Source organism: Notamacropus eugenii, chromosome 1 (genome assembly GCF_028372415.1).
Source record: "Notamacropus eugenii isolate mMacEug1 chromosome 1, mMacEug1.pri_v2, whole genome shotgun sequence".
In the NCBI taxonomy this organism is placed as follows: Eukaryota; Metazoa; Chordata; class Mammalia; order Diprotodontia; family Macropodidae; genus Notamacropus; species Notamacropus eugenii.
In genome coordinates, this window is record NC_092872.1 from 375,488,161 (window position 1) to 375,503,149 (window position 14,989).

At 36.8% G+C, this 14,989-nt stretch overlaps 1 protein-coding gene across 8 annotated transcripts in view; it reads left to right on the forward strand.

The window, feature by feature from the left end:
• TCERG1 (transcription elongation regulator 1) overlaps nucleotides 1-14,989 on the forward strand; it is a 65,515-nt gene that overhangs the window by 8,690 nt on the left and 41,836 nt on the right. For 6 of the 8 annotated variants that reach the window (XR_011971934.1, XR_011971935.1, XM_072630663.1 and 3 more), the window contains exons 3-5: nucleotides 971-1,123; nucleotides 1,540-2,113; nucleotides 10,260-10,310. Coding sequence is in view for 6 of the 8 variants with exons in the window: in XM_072630663.1 (XP_072486764.1) it covers nucleotides 971-1,123; nucleotides 1,540-2,113; nucleotides 10,260-10,310 (778 nt within the window). In the remaining 2 variants the exon portion in view is untranslated. The remainder of the gene's footprint in view (nucleotides 1-970; nucleotides 1,124-1,539; nucleotides 2,114-10,259; nucleotides 10,311-14,989) is intronic. The other 2 variants (XM_072630660.1, XM_072630662.1) reach the window with 1 other exon arrangement.

Here is a 14,989-nt window from a genome sequence, read left to right on the forward strand (position 1 = left end):
AATTTTAGGGCCTGCAACAGTTTCTTATTTTTCTTTATCACCTACATGCAAATGAAGCTAGAATTTGCAGGTTTTTAATAGTTTTGTTTCTTGTCTTGTGTATTAGTCAAATCTTGTTACAATGAACTCTGCTGAATTGTTTCCTTGTATAGAATCTTATGTTTGTTTGTGGGTACCCAACTTACATGAAAAACTTCTTTAGTCATATGAAAATTTTTGTTATAGTATATATATTTTATGTATATTATATATATTTACATATCTACATATAAAGTTTTATTTTTACCTTTTGTTTTTACATTATGGTTATTCTCTCCTAACACTCCTGTCTCTCCAATTGAACTATTCATTCGTTGTAACAAAGAAAAACTTTTAAGTAAAACTAACCAAATTAGGGACCTCATTTGATAGTGTATATCACATTGTTTTTCTGGAATCCTTGACTTCATTACTGAGAGGAGAGGTGTTTTTTATTATTCATTCTCCAGGACCAAGATTGTTCATTATAATTTGTCAGAATCCTACTGCCATTTAATGTTCTTCTTTGCTTTATTAAGGTAGCAATATATGTTGTTTCCTTGGTTCTGCTTTCTTCACTTTTTAGTATTCTACTACAAATCTTGGGTTTCACTGAGTTCCTCACAGTCTTCCTTTCTTATTGTGCAATAATATTCTATTATGTCCATATATTATAGTTTATTCAGCCGTTCCCTAATTCATAAGCATCCACTTAGAGTATTTTGCTACCACAAAGAATTCTGCTGTAATTGTTTTACATACAGATTTAGCATTCGTTGACCACTTTGGTATATAAACCCCATAGTGGTATCAGTGGTATTTATTTTAACAGTTCGCCTTATTGCTAAAATGCTTGGGTATTTGAATTTAATTAGAACAAAAATAGAGGAAGGCAACTGTAAACATAGTATAGAAATTACTATATTAAGATGACTATTGTGATTATTCACAGAGACCACCTTTTATGCCTCCTCCCATGGGAACTATGCCCCCACCTCCTGGCATGATGTTTCCTCCTGGGATGCCTCCAGTTACAGCTCCTGGTACACCAACATTACCTCCCACAGAGGAAATATGGGTAGAAAACAAAACTCCAGATGGAAAGGTAAGATGTAAAAGATACTTGAATTACATAGGGTGATGAGTTGTAAGACATAGACTATGGGCAAGTTGACCTATTTAAATATTATTTATGTACCTCAAGTAGAATATGCCTTCCTTGGAGACAGTGGCTAAAAACCCAAAAAACTTTTATTATTGTCATCATCTTGTACAGTGCTTTGTATAGTGTACGCATCAAATGTCTTTTGAATTAGTCACAATTAATGGAATCCTCTTTGTATATCAGAGATAGAGACAGGACAACATTATCAGGAACAGCTAAAGATTGGATTGGACAGTCATTACAGGGACTTCGAGTATCTGACTTGCTTACATATGTGTGCGGTATTGTGTATCAGCTGTATGAGTCCATTTGTCTCTAGACAGATATGTTAACAACTTTATTTGCCTTCTCTACAGGTTTATTATTATAATGCTCGGACACGTGAGTCTGCATGGACCAAACCAGATGGAGTTAAAGTTATTCAGCAATCAGAACTAACTCCTATGCTTGCTGCCCAGGCTCAGGCCCAGGCTCAGGCCCAGGCCCAGGCCCAGGCCCAGGCCCAGGCGCAGGCTCAGGCCCAGGCCCAGGCGCAGGCCCAGGCGCAGGCGCAGGCCCAGGCCCAGGCCCAGGCCCAGGCCCAGGCGCAGGCGCAGGCCCAGGCCCAGGCCCAGGCCCAGGCCCAGGCGCAGGCCCAGGCCCAGGCCCAGGCCCAGGCGCAGGCCCAGGCGCAGGCCCAGGCCCAGGCGCAGGCCCAGGCGCAGGCTCAGGCTCAGGCCCAGGCGCAGGCCCAGGCTCAGGCACAGGCACAAGCACAAGCTCAGGCCCAGGCCCAGGCTCAAGCTCAAGTACAAGCTCAAGCTGTAAATGCATCCACTCCTACAACTAGTAGCCCAGCATCAGTGGTTTCTACTTCAACACCATCATCTACACAGTCTTCTACCACTTCTACAACAACAACAGCTACTTCAGTTTCACAAACTGTGTCAAGTAAGTATAATTTATGTTTAATTTTTTTTCCACGGAAATTTAAGATGTAGTGTGTGACCACTAGAAGCATCTAATCAGTTTAGAGATTAGATTAACATGCATGGAACAATTGGAGAGTGTTTGCTCTAGGCATGAGACAGCATATAATTTAGTACTAAGTTACATAGTACAGACCATAAGCGATTTAGAAAAGGGATAAAACATAGAAATCATGAAGGCATTGAATTGCTGGATGTTGAAGATAGGTAGTATAGCATTTAGGTAGGTTGAAAAGAGGAAAAGACAGTTGAGGCAAGGGAATTAGCATAAGCAGATGAGCAGAGGTGGGAATGAATATGAGGTCCTTGGAATAATCAGGAGATTCTGAATTCTTTGCACGTAGAGTCTGTGTTTTATTGATGTGTGGATATTCTCTCTGCTGATATAGATTACCATCCCTGTACAGTAAATAGTCTTCATGAGTAACTGTGGCTGAAAAAATTATCTTAGTTTAAACTTTAATGTGATTTGTTCCCATTTTTTTCCTGAAAAAATTTTCACATTTCTTACTCCACCTGCACTTTTCATAAAAAAAATGCAAATTTTATTAGTTTGTTTTATTCAAATAAAATGAAGCATTTGTCATAGTTTTTATGATACATCTGAAACATAACAAATAGAATATATGGCTAATTATTGATAAAACCATTTATAGTTTGCATATTTATAAATTATAAAATAATAGTAATATAATTGATAGAGTTTTTTGGAACAAAGTTGCTCAAAATATAATTTCTATTCATAATTCATAAGGATCTATATTTTGTTTCTAAGAACTACAGAAAATTTCATTTTACATAAATATTATGAGGGAGAGAAGGATAGTGACTGGGCTGGTGATTTCATTGATATAGATGAAATTCCTTTTATTGGATTTATGTCATAAGTATTTGTGTTTGTGCATCACTTCCTTTGCTATGTCTCTTCCTCTCCAGGCAGAGAATTACCCCTTGTAACAAAGATCAGCACCTTCTTTTTGCAACTTAAGATGTTAGAAAGTTGCCTAGACCAGAAGTGTCAAACTCCATACTAGCCTCAATATTCTACTCCTAGTGGAAGCTGAACTAGTTTAAAATATAATTGGAAAATGTATAACAAGATAAAAGAAAATACAGTGCAGAATAGTTCATTTTTGGTTTTCTAACTCAGCATGCTACCTGCAAGGATTGGTTTCTATTTGAGTTTGACACAATTAGCCTAGCCTGCCAAGAGGTAAGAGTCTTACCCAGGCTTGTATAATTCTGTATTATGTGTTAGAGACAGAATTGACTAGTACTATCTACTATACCATACTGCCTCTAAGATGTGATAAAATTTGTCTCTGTTCAAGAAACTTATTATCATTCAAGGCTACAGAATTTTCAGATTCAATCTGAATTATCACGTATTTATCACAAGATGAATCTCTTAACTTCATGATCAGATGAAGTAAGATGAAATGTGTCATATTTGTCCATAGCAAGTGGCCTCCTTATTCATTAATACTTAGAAATATTTAGGAGAATTGCTGCAGAGGCCTGGCTGGATGTTAATAAGTAGATCTTTTTCATTTTCAAGGCAGATCTTTTTCTAGTTGTGAAACGTAGCTGTAAACTTTTTATAAATGTAGTTACGTTATCTTTCTGGATCAGAGTATGAATTTGAGCAATTTGAACTGATTTATAGTGATGGGAGTGGGAGTGAGTGCTTTGTTATTATCACTGAGAAATATGGCAGTATCTTCCTTTAGCCTAAATATGCCTCAAAGTACTTTGTCATGAGAAAGCTGATTTTGTAATAATAATGGAATTTCCCTATGTCCTGCCCCAGATTATCACATAATTTTGCAGAGTCTTTCTCTTCAATTGACTTTTTCTAAATCAGTTTGTTAATAAAAGCTTTTCTCTTATTTCATTAATTTCTTTCAAGTTGATTTTTCACATTTGAATCCTCGCTCACTTGGTTTGTCCAACCAGAGCTGTGCTCTATTAGAATATCTGCATTTTGGATCCCAGTGTTATTTCCATATCAATTTGAGGAATGGGACTAGAACTTAAGTTGTATTTAGTCGATGCTCAGTAAATCTTTACTGAATTAAATCGACATAGATTGGACAAATAGGAGAGAGAGGTCAGATTTTAGTCCAGTTTGAAAGTTAGGCAAAGAAGTTTAAATTTGAAGAAGCAAACTACAGAGATGCTGAGTTCTGAATAGTGGTATAATACAAGGAAAACAGTAAACATTTTACTAATGTCAGGCATAGTGCCAATTACTCAGGAGGCAAAAAGAGGTAAAAGTCCCTGCCCTTGGAGGAGAATCACATGCGAACAAATATATATATGTATGTGTATATATATATGTATGTATATATATATATATACATATATGTATATATACATATGTATAATATATATATATACATATATATATATATAAAGCAAGCTATAGTCAGGATAAATAGGAAATAATTAACAGAAGGAATCTCTGGAATTAAGAGGGGTTGGGAAAGACTTCTTATAGTAGGATTTTAATTGGGACTTAAAGGAAGCCAGAGAAGTTAATAGAGTGGTTGGTTTGGAGGAGGGAGAGTGTTCCAGGAATGGAGGACAGTCAGAGAAAATGCCTGAAGCTGAGAGATGAAGAGTCTTGTGTGTGAAACAAAGAGGTCAGTGTCACAGAAAATTAGTCTGGTAGTCATATAACCTAGATGTAGTGGATAGAAGCTGGTATAGGGGAGGCCAGCAAGCAGGTTGTTTCAGGAATACAAGTGTGAGATTGAAGGGGGCATGGGTTGGTAGCAGCAGCGAGAATAGAAAGTAGAGCCCAGATACACAGTGAAGGAAAAAAACAAAAGACCTGAGGGAAGTGTTGAAAATAGCTCCAAATTTTCTGGCCTGGGAGACTGGCAAACATACCAAAGATAGAAATAGGAATTATAAAGGAATGGTAGTTTCAGGGGGTGAGAACATGATGAGTTTCATTGAGAACATGCCAACTTTTTAGGGATAGTAAAAAATCCAGTGAAATGGCACTGCTGTGGGCAAATTGGAGATACAGAATTGTAATAAGTGGTTAGTAGTGGTGGTATAAATTGAGGATAACAGATAATTTCTTGAAATATGATATCTAGGCTCTTTTTCTATCATGACTTTCAGATAGTCCAGTAATTCTTACATTCTCTCTCCTTGATCTGTTTTTCAGGTCAGTTGTTTTTCTGATGAGACATTTCACATTTTCTTCTATTGTTTTTCTTTTAATTTTTTTCTTTTTTAATGTTTATTTATTTTTAGATTTCGACATTCATTTCCACAAAATTTTGAGTTCCAATTTTTCTCCCCATCTCTCCCCTTCCCCCACCCCATAACACCTTGCATTCTGATTACCCGTTCCCTCAATATGCCCTGCCTTCTATCACAACCCACCCTTCCCTTATCCCCATCTTCTCTCTTTTTTTGTAGGGCAAGATTTCTATACCCTATTACCTGTATTTCTTATTTCCCAGTTATATGCAATAACAATTCTCAACATTTCGTTTCTAATACTTTGAATTCCAACTTCTCTCCCTTCTTTCCTCCCCACCCATCTCCACTGAGAAGGCAAGCAATTCAATACAGGCTATATATGTGTCGTTTTGCAAAAGACTTCCATAACAGTCATGTTTATGTAAGACTAACTATATTTCCCTCCATCCTACCCTGTCCTCCATTTATTCTATTCTCTCATTTGACCTTGTGCCTTCCCAAAAGTGTTTACTTCTAATTACTCCCTTCTCCCATTTACCCTCCCTTCTACCGTCCCCTCATCCCGATTGTCCCCTTCTCCCCACCTTCCTGTAGTATAAGATAGATTTTCATACCAAATTGAGTGAGCATGTTATTCCTTCCTTAAGCCATATGTGAAGAGAGTAAGCTTCACTTTTCCCCTCTCACCTCTTCCTTTTTCTCCTCCATTGAAGATTTTTCTTATCTCTTTTATGGGTGATAATTTGCCCCATTCTGTTTCTCCCTTTCTCCTCCCAATATATTTTTCTCTCACCCTTTAATTTTATTTTTTATAGATATCACCCCTTCTGATTCAGCTCAACCTGTGCTCTGTGTGTGTGTGTGTGCGTGTGTGTGTATGTATGTGTATGTAGTCCCTCCACCTACCCAAATACTGAGAAAAGTCTCAAAGAGTTACAAATGTTATCTTTCTATGTAGGAATGTAAACACTTCAACTTTAGAAAGTCCTTTATGATTTCTCTTTCCTGTTTACCTTTTCATGCATCTCTTGATTCTTGTGTTTGAAAGTCAGATTTTCTTTTCAGATCTGGTCTTTTCATCAAGAATGCTTGAAAGTATTCTATGTCATTGAATGACCATTTTTTCCCCTGAAGTATTATACTCATTTTTGCTGGGTAGGTGATTCTTTGTTTTAATCCCAGTTCCTTTGACTTCTGGAATATCCTGTTCCAAGCCTTTTGATCCCTTAATATAGAAGCTGCTAGATCTTGTGTTATCCTGATTGTATTTCCACACTACTCTAATTGTTTCTTTCTAGCTGTTTGCAATATTTTCTCCTTGACCAAAGAACTCTGGAATTTGGCTACAATATTTCTAGGAGTTTTTCTTTTTGGATCTCTTTCAAGAGGTGATCAGTGGATTCTTTCAATATTTATTTTGCCCTCTGGTTCTAAAATATCAGGGCAGTTTTTCCTTGATAATTTCATGAAAGATGATGTCTAGGCTTTTTTTTTTGATCATGGCTTTCAGGTAGTCCCATAATTTTTAAGTTGTCTCTCCTGGATCTATTTTCCAGGTCAGTTGTTGTTCCAATGAGATATTTCACATTATCTTCCATTTTTTTCATTCTTCTGGTTTCGTTTTGTGATTTCTTGGTTTCTCATAAAGTCATTAGCTTCCATCTGTTCCATTCTAATTTTTAAAGAACTAATTTCTTCAGTGAGCTTTTGAACCTCCTTTTCCATTTGGTTTATTCTGCTTTTTAAAGCATTCTTCTCCTCATTGGCTTTTTGGACCTCTTTTTCCAATTGGGTTAGCCTATTTTTCAAGGTGTTATTTTCTTCAGCATTTTTTTGGGTCTTCTTTAGCAAGCTGTTGACTTGCTTTTCAAGCTCTGCAATGACCGGAGACCACTGCATATTTATTTTGGAGGTACTGGATGCAGAAACCTTGACTTCCTCTGACAGTATGCATTGTTCTCCCTCATCTGAAAGGATGGAAGGAAATACCTGTTCACCAAGAAAGTAAGCTTCTGTAGTCTTATTTTTTTTCTCTTTTTTGGGCATTTTCCCCTCCAGTTACTTGACTTCTGAATCCTTTGTCAAGAGGAAGGTCCTAGTGCGCCTCCTCACCCCAGGACTGAGGTGCAGATCATCTGCTCAATTCCCCCAGGATCTTTAAGTGGAGTGCTTCAGAAGTGGACACTTCAGCTGCTGCTGCCACCACTACTTCCCCTAATGCCACTACTGCCTGGGGCCGGTGCTAGGAGGCGACCTTGCTCCCCTCTTGCCCAGTGGGAAAGCCCTCTCATTGACCTTTGAAGCTTTCTTTGGCACTCATGGATTGAGGAATCTGAGACATTCTGCTGCTACTGCGGATTCTGCCCCTGAGACCTGTTCTGGTCTTGTTCCTCCTGTTGCCTCACGGCCAAGGGTGGGCTCTGTTCTGTGTCCTGTGTGATAGGCCTTTCCTGTCAGCCGTCCAGGTTGCCTTTGACTGGAAATCTCTTTCACTCTGTCGTTCTGTGGCTTCTGCTGCTCTAGAATTCGTTGAGTCATTTTTTACAGGTATTTTATAGGCTGTGGGGGAAGAGCTAGAGTGTGTGCATCTTTCTATTGTGCCATCTTGGCTCTACCCCCCTAATTTTTATTTAGTTGTTTCTTGATGTCTCATGGAGCCATTACCTTCTGCTTGCCCAATTCTGATTTTTAAGGAATTATTTTCTTCAGTGAACTTTTGTACTTTTCCTTTGGATCAGTTCTACTTTTTAAGCCATTCTTTAGTGGATTTTTGTGCATCTTTTACCAAACTGTTGACTCGTTTTTCATGATTTTCTTGCATCAGTGTTATTTTCCCACTGTTCCCTGTACCTCTCCTATTTGATTTTTAAAATCCTTTTTGAACTCTTCCAGGAATTCTTTCTGGGCCTGAGATCAATTCACATTTTTGAGTCTTTGGATTTAGCATTTTTTTTTACTTTATCTTCTTCTGAGTTTGTATTTTGAACATCCCTGTCACTGTAATAACTTTCTGTTTTCAGGTTCTTTTTTTGGTGTTTGCTCATTTTTCCAATCTAGTTCTTGACTCTTGCTATGTTTAAGTTCGGCTCTGCTCCCGGGGTGAAGGGGGCACTGTCCCAAGCTTTAGGTTTTTTTGTGTAGCTGTTGTCAGAGCTAGTTCTGGAGATCTGTAAGTTTTCAGTTCTTCCAAGGTGGTATGATCTAAGGAGAGGTGTGTTCACTACTCTGCTGGCCTGTGCCCTTATCTGTTAGCATCCATAAGTATTCTTTTCTGCCTTGGAACTGTGACCAGGGCCTTTGCTCCCCTACAGCTGCAAGCTCTGATGTGCTAGTGCCCCGCCTTGCTCTGGGACTGTGCCCTGGAATCATGACCAACGCAACAGAGTCCTGCACCAATTGCCAGCAAAGGAACCCTTGTGATTTCCTTCTAATAGTTGTCAGATCTTCTTACAGTCTGCTTCTTACAGAGAGTTCCAGACAGTTCAGTTGCCCGCCAAAGCCTGCTGCTGACTTGCCCAGGTGTCGCCTTGCTGCTGGGTTATTGGATGCAGTATGGGCTGGCCTTGTGCTCTCCTCTCACTCTAGTGAGATAGACCTTTTCTACCAACCTTTTATATTACCTTAGTCTGGAAAATTGTTTTACCCATTCCTTTTGTGGGTTCTGCTGCTCTAGAATTTTTTTTTTTTGAGGCATTATTTTACTTGTTTGGAAGAGAATTTGGGAGAACGTAGGTAAGTCTCTGGCTTTTCTCTGCCATCTTGGCTCCCCATGCTTGTAATTCAAGCACTAGCCTAGCCAAATTTGGTAAGGCTCATCACCAAAAGCTGGGTTGCTAGGTAATACAATTTTCCAAACTGTGGTAGGTACAAAGAGTGGTCTGAATTATTGGATGTTTTCAAGTACTCAAAATCACTTCCAGTCTTTAAAACTCATATTCTGATCCTAAAGGATAAAATAACTGGTTTTGCAATAATAGAGAATTTCCCTGTGTTTTTCTTTCATATTATCACATAATTTTGCAGAACCTTTTTTTTCAATTTTTGTAAGTTGATCATTCTATATAAATAATATTATTGTCTTATTTTTAAAGAGAAATAGAAATCTTTTGTGGTGAATATGTAATTGGTTTCACGGACAGTTTAGCAGTAGAAATGGGGAATTTCCCAAATGCCTGGCATGCATGGTACTTAATAAATGTTGATTGATCATTTGAAGTACACAAAAGAAAATAAGGTTCACTACATTTATCAGGGTTCACAAGCCCCGTTATGGATGGTGAGGAAAACCCAATGTGTTAATTTTGTCTTAATGCTTTAGCTGTAGGTAGCATGAAACCTTATAAACTGAAGTCACTTTGAAAAGGTGCATGAAGACCACCCTGGCAAAATGAGAATTTTTCAGAGAAAATTAGTACAGACACTTAAAAAAATTGTTGATATTTTTGTTTTTATATCACCTACATTTATTTCTCTGTACTTGTTTATTTCCTTCTGTTTCCCATGCCCCAAAAGTCTTAATGCAGTTTTCATCTATTAAGTAAAGGCTATGCTGCACTGAGACTTTTTGGACACCTTGTATAATTTCCACATATACACACACCCCTTTCTCCCTCCCAGCCCCCTGAAATTTTATATAGTAAAGAATAAAAATGGGAAACAACAGTTTAGCAAAACTAAAAAAGCCTAATATAATGGGGACCATAGGGGAACAGTCCTAGGTGGGCATTTGGAGGAGGACAAGGAGTTTATGAAAGGGAAAAGAGGGACTTATTGGTTAGGTTAGTAAGGTAACAGAAAGTTCAGTTCCCAGAAGTGTTCATGCCAAATGCAGCACAATTGTAGATGATGATTGTACAGAGGCCATTATTTCTTGCTTTTATCTTCAGGAGCTGAGCTGTTAACTCTACAGGGTGTGTCTGACTCCCAAAATATACTTGGTAAGATTAAACAACGAGCTAATTTTTCACATTTTATGATATATTAGTCTATCTAATTTTTACTATGGAATGATAAACATTGTTACAGTTTGCATCATTTTACAACCAGTTCATTTCAACCAAGAATAAGTGAGTAAAATTTTGCCTAATTTTGTAGAACTTGTTTTTTGTATAGTTATTGACTACGTTTATTTGATCTTTTTGAATTATATTTTGTGTTATATAAATCTATACACATTTTGGATTCTAATAATTGTTTTTGTTGATACATGTAGTGTTACTGAAGAAACAAGATACTTGTAGTTTTGGGAGGCCTTTAGAGACCATCACAAAAAAATTTGTTTTTGGGCACACATTTGGCATATTTTATTACACCAACCAATCCTGCAAGCTTTAATCGATACATTATCTTATCTGTGGGGATATGAAATAAGAAAATGGTGATAATCAGAGTTCATGTCTTTATTGTTGTGTACTTTCTGTTTTTCACAGTTATTAGCTTATTTAAATACAGTTGGAGCTGTTTTAATTGTGTCCCAATTTTTTCTTCTCCTAATTTGGTACCAATTTAAACTTGTAATAATCTGACTGCGCACAATCTGTAGAATCAGAAATGATTCCCGTGTCAGCCAGATACTTGTTATTTTCTATCTGTTAAAATAGTCCCCCCCCCTTCTTCCCTTCCTCTTCATAGTCCTATTTTCTTTTTTGATGACTTTCTTTTTTTAAAAACAACTGAAATATTTTTATTTGAAGTTTTGACATCCAAATTCTATCCCTCCTTCCCTCCTTTCCCTCCCTCCTTCCCAAAATGGTAAGTAATCAGATATAAGTTTTATCTGTGCAGTAATGTAAAACATTTCCATAATAGTAATTTTTTACAAGAAGACTTGAATAAAATAAAATGAAAGAAAGTGAAAAGTAGCATGCCTCAGTCTATTCAAGCAATATCAGTTCTTTCTCTGGAGGCAGATAATATGCTTCATCATTAATCTTTTGGGATTGGATGGCATTATGCTTGATATACAGGTGTGAATCTTCATAATCTTCAAGCCTTTGGCTTTTTTCATCACTAATCTCCAACCATAATTTATGAACATGCTATTTGTCATTTCCTCCCATACCTACCTTTATATTGAACCCAGTGGGAATTAAGGGTACATGTTGACTTGGAGAAGCTTATCAGGTTCTCCCTAGAATTTCTTGAAGTCTTCATGAATCCCAACAGATGGAGATCCATCACCTGCAATGATTCTCATGGTAATATTTTTGTTTATGTTAATTTGATAATGTTAATCATAGTCACTGATTCCATTGAAGACTGGGTGGTCAAGTAACTTGTGAAGTAATACATAGTCTTCATTATTTGTAGATTATATATTTGCAAATTTTTCTTACTTTCTAAAGTTTGTAATCCAGAAACCAATACTTTCAGCATTTTTTGTGTTTATTCAGGGACATGTGTGGAACAGCAAAAAGTTTTGAGTCACCTGATGCACATATTCCCAGCCCAGTCCAATAAGGCAATGCCCTGCCTTCTTGCTTTTATGCTAGAAAGAAGTATCCTTTTCATAAGTCTATTTAGTGCCATATTTTTTTTGCATTTTTTTGCTTCTTTTTGCTGATGATTTTGCTGTTTAAAATGGCCCTGAAGCGTAGTGCTGAAGTACTGTCTAGTGTTCCTAAGCACAAGAACGCAGTGACATGCCTTATGGAGAAATATGTGTGCTGTTGGCCTTGAGTTCAGTGTTAATGAATCAACGATATGGTACATTCAGGAAAAGACTGGCCTGTATGTGAGGCTGCTCTACAAAGTGCTAAAGTAAATGTGACCAGAGGCTCATAGGAACCTAATGGTGTACTTTCCTTAGGAGCAATGGTTTAGTGTTCATAAATTTAGTGTTTAGTGACTTTATAGTACATAACTATTGTTATATGGTGAGAATTGATTGTATCTTTTTGCTTTTGGGCTTTGATGAAACCAACTCTACCTATTCCTTTGCTTGTCTCTCTCCCCATTGACTAGTTTTATTCCTCCAATGTTTTTTGTCTTATTGCTATAGCTAGCATTTCTAAAACAGTATTAAATGATAGTGGTGATAATCGACATCCTTGTTTCACCTCTGATCTTATTGGGAAGGTTTCATTATCCTTGTTAAAATATATTGCTTGTTTTTGGCTTTAGATAGATACTGCTTATAATTTTAAGAAAAGACTTGTTTTTTCTAAGAAAGAGAAAGCTAGTAAGCTGTCCTTCCATTTATTTAGCTGAAACTTCCTTTGTCTTTTGACTTTATAGCAAGACATTCAGTCCTGATGTGGATCATTTCTTCCTTGTTTCATTTCATTGTTTGTTCTACAGAGAACTTAATATTTAGAGTACCAATAATTGGGAGAGAATTTAAAAGTGAAAATTAAAAAATTATATATATATATATTAACACTCCTCCCCAACACACACACACACACACACACACACACCAATCCTGACTAGAGAAGAAAGAAGTGTACCAAACAGTTAAATTAATGTTTAAGTGACTAGTCCTCACACATGAAGCACAGTTTTTTATAACCTTTCCAGTCTGGTTTCCAGAACCTCTCAGAACTTATTCTGTGCTAGAATAGCCCTTGAAAGTGTGGGGTAAATGTCATGCTACAATGAGAAACCAGAGTAGGACTTTTATATAAACCATATAGCAAGGAATTAAGGATGCTTTCAAGCTAACTAGCTCTGCCAGTCAGCATTGTCGTGTTTTTTTAAAGAATTAAACATTTGGGAAAATAAAAATGTCTTACATTACTTTATTTCAGGGGTTGTTTTCCCATATTTGTTTTATTGTTTAAAAATTATATTTCAGTCAAGAAAAATCCACCTTTTCTCTTCCCTCCTTTTAAGTTAATTTAATTTTAATTTTCAACATTTACTTCCATAGGTTTTAAATTTTTCACACCTCTCTCCCCACACCTTCCCCAAGACGACTTGCAATCTGATATAGGTTTTACATATACAATCCTATTAAACATATTTTCACATTAGTCATGTTGTATTGAAGAATTAAAATGAATGGGAGAAACCATGAGAAAGAAAAAAAAAAACAAAAAAAAGAAAGTGGTCTGCTTTGCTCCGCATTCAGACTCCATAGTTCTTTCACTGGATGTGGATGGCATTTTCCATCATGAGTCCTGTGGAATTGTTTTAGATCCTTGCATTGCAGAGAAAGGCTATCAAAATCAGTCATCACAGACTGTGGCTGTTACTATGTAACAATGTTCTTCTGTTTACTTCACTCATCATCAGTTCATATAAATCTTTTCAGGTTTTTTCTGAAGTCTGCCTGTTCATCATTTCTTATAGCATAATAGTATTCCATTGCATTCATATGCCACAGCTTCTTCAGGCCCTTCCCCAGTTGATGGGCACCCCTTCAACTTCTAGTACTTAGCCACCACAAGGAGAGCTTCTATAAATATTTTTGTACATGTGGGGCCTTTTTCCATTTTTATGATCTCTTTAGGGTCCCTAAAGTAGTATTGCTAGGTCAAAGGGTATGCACATTTTTATAGCCTTTTGAGCATAGTTCCAAATTGTTTTCCAGAATGGTTGGTCCACCAACAATGAATTAGTGTTCCAACTTTCCCATATCTTCTGCAACATTTATTGTTTTCCTATTTTGTCATATTAGCCAATCTGATAGATTGTGATATACCTCAGAGTTGTTTTGATTTGCATCTCTCATCAATAGTGATTTAGAACATTATTTCATATGACTATAGATAGCTTTAATTTCTTCCTCAGAAAACTGCCTGTTCATATCCTTTGACCATTTATTAATTGGCCCTTCCCCCTTTTTCTCCCTAACACCTCCACCCATTGAGAAGAAAAGAAAAAACGTGCTTGTTACAAATGTGTATTCAAGCAAAACAAATTCCCATATTGGCCAAGGCCCCCAAAATAGATCTCAGTCTGTACTTTGAGTCTATTCTTCTATCTCAAGAGGTGTTATTAGCATGTTCCCTCATTAGTCCTCTGGAATCATGATTAATCATTGTTCATTTTGTTAATCAGAGTTCCTAAGACTTTCAGAGGTGTTTTTCTTTTTCAGTATTCTTATGGTGTGTGTGTGTGTGTGTGTGTATACGTATATATATGTGTATGTATATACATATATATGTATGTATGTATATATATGTATGTATATTCTTCCCTTTTTGAGCCAGTTTTGTTGAGTGAGGTTCAAATGTTACCTTGCCCACCTCTTTATTTATCCCCTCCACTATAAATTTAAGTTCTTAGTTGTGAGCCTCTTTCTTGTGAGATGATTTTCTGCATTCTTCCTCTTGCCCCTGCTCCCAGTACACACTCCTCTTACCTATACTTTCATTTTTTTTTTCTTTTTTTGGAGATTGTCCTGACATAAGCGATTCAACTGCTCTAACAATGATAAAATCCTTAGGAATTATACGTTTTTCTTGTTTACCTTTTTATACCTATTTTGAGCCTTGTATTTCAGTGTTAGAATTTTTTTTTAAAATTACTTTATTAACTTTTAACATTCATTTTCACAAAATTTTGGGTTCCAAATTTTGTCCCCATTTGTCCCCTCCCCCACCCCAAAACACCAAGCATTCTGATTGCCCCTATCACCAATCTGCCCTCTCTTCTATCATCCCTCCCTTCC